General features: G+C 40.2%; 1 protein-coding gene across 2 annotated transcripts in view; it reads right to left on the bottom strand.

Annotated features, from left to right (window-relative positions):
* Positions 1–204: 204 nt before the first annotated feature.
* The window catches only part of CNST (consortin, connexin sorting protein), a 197,113-nt gene continuing 185,926 nt past the window's right edge, over positions 205–11,391 (bottom strand). Inside the window, exons 10-11 of one of the 2 annotated variants that reach the window (XM_069769232.1) lie at positions 4,646–4,766; positions 205–2,378 (exon numbers count right to left, since the gene is read on the bottom strand). In XM_069769232.1, the coding sequence (XP_069625333.1) occupies positions 2,173–2,378; positions 4,646–4,766 (327 nt within the window). In that variant the 3' untranslated portion in view covers positions 205–2,172. The remainder of the gene's footprint in view (positions 2,379–4,645; positions 4,767–11,391) is intronic. The other variant, XM_069769231.1, reaches the window with a different exon arrangement.

Raw genomic sequence — 11,391 nt, 5'->3', positions numbered from 1 at the left:
CAAGGCAAGATTGCTTTGCGCAGGCGTGTACTATGGAGGACAGAGAATGAACTTCAATCCAATATTGCAGCCAGCATGCAGCCAGCGGGTAAGGAAAGGGTGAATCAAACACCTGAAAACTCCGCCCATATGACCCAAAACCAGTCCCGCCAAATTCAGGTGACAGAGTCCCTTTAAAGAGGAACCGTCATTTTTTTTTGTTTTCATAAATCAATAGTATACGCGATAAATAAAAAAAATACCTTATTAGAGAAATTAGCTTATTTTTCCTCCAGAACTGATCATTCATTATATTAAAAATTCTCAATTTACAGTAAAGTCTGTGTTCCTTGAATACAGACATTCCCCTTATTGAGATAGGAGGTGACAGAGCTCATATAGTTTTATGTCTGTGACTGTTCTTTCAGGAGAACTTGCAGTAGATTGGCTGTTGCCTTTCTCCCGCTCCTCCTTTCCACCTACCCACTCCCTTTCCATAGAATTTTAACCCCTCCCTGACAAGGCTAATATCTGTTTTTGTTTGGTCTTCCCTTTCCTCCAAAAGCCGTAACTTTTTTAATTTTTTATGTGTTTTTTTTGTAGGTCACGTTGTACTTTGAGTGACACCATAAAATGTAGTTGAAAACAGGGAAAAAATGCAATGAAGCTGTACGAAAACATAATTCCGACATTGTATTTACAACAGTCATTATACGTTGCCCTGGTGTTGTGATTCTCCAGGTCAGCACAATTACGGCGGTATTTTATTATTTTAGTGGTGAAAAAAAATTATTTGGAAACGTGTTACATTTTTCAGGGTTTGTGTCATCTTTGTCCGAGACCTGTCATTTTTCATTTGTTGGTCGAGGGACTGTTTTATGTGGTGGCGAGGCGACGTGTTCATTTATACCATTTTGAGATCAGTAATAACTATGAACTTTTTCATAGCTTCGCACTGCTTCTTTTTTTTTTTTTGCAACATAGTGAATTAAAAAAAGCATTTTTGACATTTCGTTCTGGTTAATTGACTTTCTACTTTGACAGATTAGACTTTTTTCGATGTCTCGATATCACGTGTATTATTTTTTCAATATCTTTATTTTTAATGAGAGCAAAAAGAGGGCGATTCAAATTTTTTATGTTTTTTTAATATTAGAACTTTTTTCTACTGTATTAGGGCTCTTAAAGGACTAGAACCTACAATTATCTGAATGATTATACAGCAATACTTCAGTAGTCACTGTCGCCTGTGAAGCCTGGCCACAGGCTGTGATATCAGCCCATCAGCATGCTGCAGAGGGTGTGATGTGCAAGAGAAATGGCGCCCCCCCCCAGTTCACATGCATTAAATGCCTCTGTCACAGTTTAACAGCAATTTACAGGTTAACAGACACCCTACGCTGTTAGTGGCAGATCCTGGCTGTGACGCGTTACCATTATCTTCAGTGTATGGGGTAGGCTCAGCCTCTGAGCCCGCACCATACACACACCCGACTGTGGATATTGGGAGGTGGTTAAAAGTAAAAATAAATCGTATCCCTTTTCTCAGTAATGGGAAAATCTGTTTTAATTGAATATGGATATTAAAAAGGTGAAATAAGCTGATTTTCCTGATAAGATATTACGAAGGCGCATATTTTCATTATTAATTTATGAAATGAAAATTAAAATGAGGATCACTCTTTGAAAAACAAAAAAATATATAAAATTTACACCTCCTCTTAAACAAAAGTTACCGGTAATTAAGATGAAAATGGAGAATGGATCAGTAATTTTCCTTTTCACTCAAAGAAGATCTATACATTTACATCATGATCTAAAGGCTGATTTACAAATTGACTTATGTTTCAGTGTTCAGACCACAGAAGAGCAGTCAGACAGAAAAAGAAATTACACATCACACAACAAAAATAAAATACAATAAAAACAGTGAGGTTTAACTGTACAGACAAAACACAGACTCGACATAATAAAATGTCCATTGTAAAAACAGTAGGTGGGCTCTTCAGTGGTTCCCAGTCACTGCCAGAATTGTCTGTCACGTTGAAAACATTATTTTGTCCCCCTGTTAATATAGTTATTTAGTTTGTTTTACTATTAAGTTAAAATATTACAGCATAATCATCTTGTACATCTTCACATGAAATGTTTTCAGTCTTTATTAGCAGATAGCAGCCATGGAGGACTGTTCTGCTATGTGACGAACAGCCAGTGCTTTAACTCTTCCACTCCTTCCACAGCCCGAGTGTAGTAAAAGTCCATGTTTGCTGTAAAATCTTTACATACAGAAGACTCCACGTCGCCAAATGTGCAGTACAAAGCAGTCCCACCAATGCTCAGAAACACGGTGACAAGGCAAAGTGCCACCAGCAGAATACAGGATCCTCCGCCCATCTCCTCTGCAATAAAGCACACAATATTATTATTATTAGACATTTTTGTAGCGCCAATTATTCCATGGCGCTTTACACATGAAAGGGGCAAATATAGACAAGTACAATAGATATGAGCAATACAAGGCACACAGAAGTACAGGAGGAGAGCGGACCCTGTCCGCGAGGGCTCACAGTCTACAGTATGAGCCATTTATCCATAATGATCCATAACTAGGAAGAAGCCAAGACTTTTTGGTAACCTCTTAGTGTGCACATTTGAATTGACCTTACGTCGATTCTGGAACAACTTCTATCAGGTGATAAATGTAAGTCCAACGGGGTTCCAACCACTGCGACCCCCACCGATCTTAAGAGTGGGGGTGGAAGGGTCCCAATACTCTGTGTGGATGTAGTGATAATGAGCAACAGTAACTCTATTCTATAGGAGTGGTGCACCACCACATTATGGGTGTCAGGTCCGAGCATTCCTACATGAACAGTTTCCTGGAAAGTGGATTGGTCATCGTGGGCCAGTTGAATGGCCACTAAGGTCTCCCGATCTGACCCCCTTAGACTTTTATCTTTGGGGTCATCTGAAGGCAATGGTCTACGCTGTGAAGATACGAGATGGGCAGCATCTGAAACAATGGATACTGGAAGCCTGTGCCAACATTTCTTCTGCGGTGTTGATATCAGTGTGTCAAGAGTGGGAGAAGAGGGTTGCATTGACAATCCAACACAATGGGCAGCACTTTGAACACATTTTATAAGTGGTCACAAACTTGTAAATAACTCATGAAAGAATAAAGTTATGTTAAAACCAAGCACACCATTGTTTTTCTTGTGAAATTCTCAATTAGGCTGGTTTCAGACTTGTGTTCCTGCGCGCTGCGGATGGCAGTGTACTTCCTCCTTGCTTCCTCCGTGAAGCTCCACCTACTGCGTCCAGCGTTTCCCTGCTACCTATCTTTAACATTGGGTACGCAGGGACATGCGCTGTATGCGGATGTCTCCACATGTGGCGATTTGAGGTGTGCGGCCCCCGCACGGAAATGCAGAATTTTGCGTCCAATGCGGACACATCCGCATACAACGCATGTCCCTGCGTACAAAATGTTAAAGATAGGTACGCAGGGAAATGCTGGACGCAGCTGGCAGTAAGCGGAGCTTCACGGAGGAAGTACGCTGCCATCCGCAGCGCACAGGAACGCAAGTCTGAAACCAGCCTAAGTTTGATGTCACATGACCCTCTTACCATTGGAAAAAATAAATTTGGATCCAAAATGGCTGACTTCAAAATGGCCGCCATGGTCACCACCCATCTTGAAAAGTTTTCCCCCTCCCATAAACTAATATGCCACAAACAGGAAGTTGATATCACCAACCATTCCCATTTTATTTGGGTGTATCCATATAAATGGCCCATCCTGTAGAATTCACAATAGATATCACTCGTGTAATGTAAGAAGTAAAGTCTTTGGCATTGTACTACACTATATTTCTCTCCCGTATCTGTGCATCATGAATGAACTGTGATATTTGTTAAAGGGGTCCACTGACACACTTTCGCCCAGGGCCCATAAAAACCTTTAGCCGGCCTTGCTTGGGTTTATAGATCATTGGTGAAAGATCCCCTAATGATGGGAACAATCCCCTTTAATGGCCAGTTAAACGATTTTAGTTTTTGCCTCTCCAAATTATATATGGAGACACGCTACATATTTTGCAGTGCTACTAATTGATAATTTATCTACAGATTGACAACTGCAGTCACTAGACTCAATAAAATGGCTTTTCAGCTGCAGCTCAACAATTAAAGGGAACCTGTCACGTTGTACATGCAGAACAATCTGTGGGCCGCTCGGTATAGAGGAGAAGAGGAATAGAATGCCATAGGTATGTTGGAAAAGATTCAGTATACATTATATGATGTCACTGTAATCCCTGGTGCTTGTCTGTAAGAGTCCAGTGGGCGGTCCTTCTAGTGATTGACATCTATCGCTCTATGCACACTCATACAGCGAAGGTTGTCAGTCGCTATAATAACCACCACTGGATTTATTCATAAAAACACCAGGGATTTCAATGAATAAAATAGATGTTATTCTGAAACTTTTCCCAGAAAAATACGTATGTATCAATCTGACCAGTTCCACCTGCTCTATAATAAAAGGCCTGCAGATCATATCCCATGATTACTCAGTAGCCCTACTATTCTCTGTGTAGCCCATGTCTTCTATGTCATGTGATGTGACCGCCAACCAACAGTTACACTAAAGCCCTATACAAACCTTGGTCAAGAGCATCTTCTGTCTCCTCGAATCTCACTTTTCTCTTCGTCTGCTTGTGGTTTTCTCCTTCACTTCCATTACGCTTCTTCAATATAGAGACCAAACCAGCAGCAGGGCTCACCTAGTCATGAACACAATGGAAATGATCATTACCTGCATCTATAAAATACAGACTGCTTAAAAAAGAAAAGATGAATGACCAAGTAAAGGGGTAATCTCAAATTTGGAAGTTATCACCTAGCCATTGGATAAGAGATAACTTCCCAATTGCTCGGGTCCCGACTGCTGGGACCTGAACCAATTGCAATAATCGGGGCTCTGAAGATGGTGGACAGTGTGCACTGCTGCTCCGTTCATTCTTATGGAGGTGCAGAACACCAGCTGATCTCTCCGGCGGCCCCTTTAAGAATGCGAGCGCCAGTGACATGAGCCCCAGTTCTCGTCAGGATGTTATCCCCCATCCTATGGTTACAAGGTAACTTCCAAACTTGAGAATACACCTTTAGGTGGTGGCTACACATACATTTTGTATGACGACACTGATTTACGATTCAGAACTCCCAGAAAGCTGGGTGACAACTTCTGGAAGTGCTGTAATGTGATCATATATATAGGCTGAGCTCAGCTGTCTGTGTTTCACAGTTCATATCTGGACTGCAATGCTTTGACCAGCCAAAAGTCTCTTTACACAAACGGTTGACACTGTCAGTGTGGGAGAGGAGACCCGCGGGCTCTCTGGGTATAGCGGTCCCCTAACGGACTGTGAAACATAACTGTCTGAATTCAGCGTTAGGCCTCATTCACACAACAGTGTTTGTATGCCAAAATCAGGGGTGGAACTTACAGAGAAACTATAATTGAAAGACTTACTCCTGTTCTGTGTTTTGGAGAAACTCCTGGTTTTGGCCTCCAAATCCTGATGTGTGAATTCAGCCTTACTTGCAATATGTTCTGCAATGGGTCACCTGTATATTTATTAGTGATTGCTATATGATCAGCTCTTTCTGCATTTTCATATGCAACAAGCATGTTTTAGGTTTTAGTTTTATTTACTGTCATTTTCTGCATTAGGTTTTCAAGTCCTATTAAGACACCTATAAAAACAAAAGGCCATGAAAAATAGCACCAAAACACACTGGGACTGATTTATTTAAAACTACTTTTTTCAACAAGAAAAGTTAGGGCCCGATTCATTCAAGCTTTCACCCCAGAATTCTAGTGAAAACGCTTGTGAAAACTCAGAGCTGCACCTATATGTTGCGACTTTTGGCATCTTCACGTCCGTTCCCCCAGATGTTCATTAGCGGCAAGCGGTGGCGTTCCCTAGACCAGAAATCTCACTCCAATGCCTGACTGGCGTAGAACACAGGTGTTCACACTCATGCTCTACTTCATGGATCAGGAGCGCCTGACGTCAGCACGCCCCTAATCTAGGCTGGGGTTAACAACGCGGCCCTTAGAGCACAACAGTCAATAACCATGTTCATTGGAATCAATTAAGAAGAAGGAAGATCATAAATTAATAGCACACATGAAAATATGCAATACTTACAATGTATCTTATCAAAGAAATCAGCTTCTTTCTCCCATGGATTGATCGTTCACTCTCTTTTCCTGGGTAAAATCTGTATTCAGTGAAGACAAAGGTTTCCATTACGGAGATAGGAGTGGAAGCTACAAGCAGACACGGACATTGTGCTACAAGTTCTCCTGAAGCAATGATTACAGTTCTCCGTAGAACTTTATGAGCACTAATTGTCATCTCCTATCTCAGTAATGGGAAAGTCTGTATTCACTGAATACCAATTTAACCCATAAATTGAGAATTTTGAGAATGACTGATGAGTCTAGGGGGAGAATGAAGCAGATTTCAAAATGTCTTATTTTCACATGTACTAATGATTTATGAAAAACAAATAAAAACCAATGCTACTCTTTAACCCCTTTCTGACATCAGATGTAATATTCCGTCCTTGTGCCCTGGCCCTATTTGACCAGGGAGAAAATATTATGTCATTGTGATCACCAGCGCAATATGATCACTGCACCCCTACATGAATTCATTGAAAGGTGTAGTTTGTAGAATGGGGTCACTTATGGGAGGTTCTGTTGTTCTGGCACCTCATGGGCTCTCCGAGTGGGTCATGGTAAAATCTGGCGCTCCTTGCTTTTTGAGCTTTGCACTGTGCCTGAAAAAAAATTCCGGATTACATGTAGGGTATTGTCACACTCAGGAAAAAATGGACCTCAGTTTGTTGTAAAAAAATTCCTATTAGCCCTTAGAAAAATTAAAAACTTGGGGCTAAAAAACAATATAATGGTAAAAATGTAATTTATTCTTTCTTCACCGCTCAGTGGTATAAAATTCTGTGAGGCACATGTGGTGTTAATATGATCACTGCACCCCTAGATGAATTCATTGGAGAGTGTAGTTTGTAAAATGAGTTCATATATAGGGGTTTCTGCTGTTCTGGCACCTCAGGGGCTCTGCCAATGTGACATGGCACCCTCAAACCCTTCCAGCAAAATCTGAACTCCAATATGGCGCCTCTTCCCTTCTGAGCTTTCACTGTGCCTCAAAGGTAGTACTCCCCTACATATAGGTTATCGGCGTACTCAAGAGAAATTGCCCAACAAATTGTAAAGTGCAATGTCTCTTGTTACCCTTATGAAAATGCAAAATTTGGGGCTAAAATAACATTTTTGGGAGAAAAATTTTATTATTTTCACGGCTCAACGTTATAAACTTCTGTGAAGCACCTGGGGTTCCAAGTGCTCACCACACATCTAGATAAGTTCCTTGGGGGGTTAAGTTTCCAAAATGGTGTCACTTGTGAGGGTTTCCACTGTTTAGGCACAACAGGGGCTCTGCAAACATGACATGATGTCCGATCTCAATTCCAGACAATTTTGTGTTCAAAAAGTAAAACGGCGCTCCTTCCATTTTGAGCTCTGCTATGCACCCAAACAGTGGTTTATCCCCACATATCGGGTATCAGCGTACTCAGGACAAATTGGACAACAACTTTTGGGGTCCAATTTCTCCGTTTACCCTTGGGAAAATAAAAAAAATTGGATCTGAATAACTTTTTTTTTTTTCTTCACAAAAAAATGTGTTTTTTTTTCTAAACATTCCAAAAATTCCTGTGAAGCACCTGAAGGGATAATAAACTTCTTGAATGTGGTTTTGAGCACCTTGAGGAGTGCAGTTTTTAGAATGGTGTCACTTTTGGGTAACTTCTATCATATAGACCCTTCAAAGGGACTTCAAATATGAAATGTGATGTGGTCCCTAAAAAAATGAGAAATTGCTGGTCAACTTTCAACCCTTTATAACTCCCTAACAAAAAAAAAATTTGGTTCCAAAATTGTGCTGATGTAAAGTAGACATGTGGGAAATGTTACTTATTAAGTGTTTTGTATGACCTAACTCTCTGATTTAAGGGCATGAAAATTCAAAGTTGGAAAATTGCGAAACTTTCAACATTCCCGCCAAATTTCTGTTTGTTTTTTCCACAAATAAACGCAGGTAATATCAAAGAAATTTTACCACTAACATGAAGGACAATATGTCACGAGAGAAAACTATGTCAGAATCATCGGGATCCATGCAAGCATTCCAGAGTTATTACCTCATAAAGGGACAGTGGTCAGAATTGTAAAAATTGGCCTGGTCATTAATATGCAAACCATCCTTGGGGATAAAGGGGTTAAAGCTAGATCATCATAAATTGTAAGAGATTTATCATTCAACCTACATATGAAAACGAGTGAACACAAAGGTCTCATAAAAGCTAGCAATTTATTAAATATACGGTACTTAAAGTTTTAAATACAAAAGACATACATACAGCTCTGGCAAAAATTAAGAGACCACCACTTCAAAACCCTGTCATGGGCAGCCCAATCTCCAGACCTGAACCCCATTGAAAACCTCTGGAATACAATCAAGTGGATGATGGATAGTCACAAGCCATCCAACAAAGAAGAACTGCTTACATCTTTGCGCCAGGAGCAGTGTGAAAGACTGGTGGAAAGCATGCCAAGACGCATGAAAGCTGTGATTAAAAATCATGGTTATTCCACAAAATATTGATTTCTGAACTCTTCCTGAGTTAAAACATTAGTATTGTTGTTTCTAAATGATTATGAACTTGTTTTCTTTGCATTATTTGAAGTCTGAAAGCATTGGATTTTTTTTTGTTTGTTTTTTTTTTTAATTTAGACCATTTTTCCTTTTGAGAAAAAAAATACAAAACGTATTGCTTGGAAATTTGGAGACATGTCAGAAGTTTATAGAATAAAAGAAAAATGTACATTTTACACAAGAATATAGCTATAAAGAGAAAAATCAGACGAACTGAACATTTTGCAGTGGACTCTTAATTTTTGTCACAGCTGTATATCAAAACAGAACATGTACAGAGTAAGAGACGTAAAGTAACAGGACAGAATCCAAATAGGACAAAGAACCCCATCAACATAATAATTCAAGTCACAAGTGTCATAATGACTGGTTCTTGTGTTAGTTTAGTGAAGAAATGCATAAGGTAGGTACTTACACAAAGACGGTATGTCGAGTACTGTACTCACCTTAAGCATTTTTTCACTAAACTATATCTTGATGAGACCTTTGTGCGCAGTCGTTTTCATATGTAGGTTGGTGGATTAGTTTCGGAGTGTCTCTCTAATATTTTCCTTTGGTTTGCTCAGTGTTTTGTGTTGGGATTCAAGAGATTTATCATTGTATCCACCTCTCGTGTCTCCCCTTTTCCTCATAGTTTGTAAGCTTACGAGCAGGGCCCTCACTCCTCTTGGTATCTGTTTTGAACTGTATTTCTGTTATGCTGTAATGTCTATTGTATGTACAAGTCCCCTCTATAATTTGTAAAGCGCTGCGGAATATGTTGGCGCTATATAAATAAAAATTATTATTATTATTATTATTATTGTAGCTTATACTGGAGGGCAAATTAGGGGCATATTTAGGTGAGGTTCAGACATAGGAAAAATAGCACCATTTTTATCTATGAAAAAGAAAAAAAAGAAGTATTTTCATCCGTATTCCATCCGTGTCATACGCATGATTAGATTGTGCATTAGTATGACATCTGTGCGCCAACAGTTTTCCTCCCCAGCTAATAAATCTACAAGCCCAAATTGTGTCCTATGATAATTGCAGAGAGACTGGAAAAATCAGATGCAATAAGACGGATTCGTTTAGGATCGACTTGAATGGGAGAGTCTCATCCAAAATACAGAAGAGAGGAGCATTCTGCAACGTTTTTCATACAGACACTTGGTCGGTGTGAAAAAAAGTCACCTGAATAACCTTATTCAATGACATTGATAACACATCTGAATAATTCACTGGTCCGAGCGAGCTCTCAAACTATCTAGTCTCCACCAATTGGTTAGAAAACTCCGTGACAGAAAACGTTTTATTTCTTTTTATTAATGGCACAACAAATATGAAAAATAGTTTTAAAAGATTATTGATAGTTTCAGCTGTTAAACACTAGGGGGCAGCTGCTGAAATGTGCTCTGAAAACACTGCAGTAAATGTGGGCGGAGTCTGCGCACGTGGGTGATGTCAGTGCTCATCACAGCACAGCGCCACCTTACTGGTGACTGCAGTGTGGTACTGGCATGCTGACCGTGCCACAGAGGATGGCCGCCAGCGCCAATTCTAGCTTTCCTGCTCATGTGAAAGCTGAAATGGTGACTTTCCCTGCAGTGTAATAGAAGCATGAAGTGAATACACAGAATTCCCATATTGCTATTTTATGGTAGAAATGATTTGGCAACAAGATTATTCAGGTCAATATGTTTATAGCGACACCAAACTTGTATAGATTTTTTATTACAGATTCTGAATTTTGTAGATATATATGTATAAAAAAAATATATGTTTACATCGCCATTTTAGAGACCCACAATATTTTTATTTTTCTGTCAATGAAGCAGTGAGAGGGCTTGTAGTTTGCACAGCCCCAATGCTGACCCTGGCCACAGCTTCCCAGTAGTTACAGTGATCAGAGTGGAGCGGTCATGACAGTGACCTATTACAGCAGGGCCAGGCACCATCATCGGGGGACGTTCTCACCACTGCATCCTTGGTGGATCTGTGCTCACCACACCATGGTAACTACTGTGATCAGAGCGCTGCAGCCAGCAAGGACCCGACTGCTTTGTTCTGATCACAGTATCGGGGTAAGAAGGAAAGTGTAAATCAGCGCATGGCGCTGGGCTACAATAAAAGGCGTCAGGCTCTACCTATAGCTGTAAGGGCGCGCTCAGTCTACAGCTGGGGCAGCTGCAGCAGAGGAGATGGAGGCCAAACGTTGGCCACAGTCTCCTATACCTTACGCCTGCCATATTCGCTGTGTCTAAGTGTTGTGCTTTGACACTTACACACCAGCAAATAAAAATGGCAGTTCCCAGCGGCTAAAGTAATAAATATTAAAAAAATAATTTTACAATTTTATACAATAAAAAAAGTTACCGTAGTTTTTTTTTCTTTCTTTAAAATAAATGCAAATCATTGAAAAAAACAATCATCATACATTTCCATTAAAATCCCTATTAACTGGTCTACCACTCACAGGCAGACAGCTCAATGTGTAAGGGGAGACCCGTCTGTATTAAGGGGTCTTATACACACACACACAGGGAGTGGTCTACCACCCACAGGTAGACAGTGTCCATGTATATGGCAAGTCCCCTGTCTGTAGGGATGAGTGTAC

The sequence above is a fragment of the Ranitomeya imitator genome, chromosome 5, assembly GCF_032444005.1.
Source record: "Ranitomeya imitator isolate aRanImi1 chromosome 5, aRanImi1.pri, whole genome shotgun sequence".
Taxonomy (NCBI): Eukaryota; Metazoa; Chordata; class Amphibia; order Anura; family Dendrobatidae; genus Ranitomeya; species Ranitomeya imitator.
Note: the sequence above shows the minus strand (reverse complement) of the source record. Positions and strands in the feature narration are given on the sequence as shown.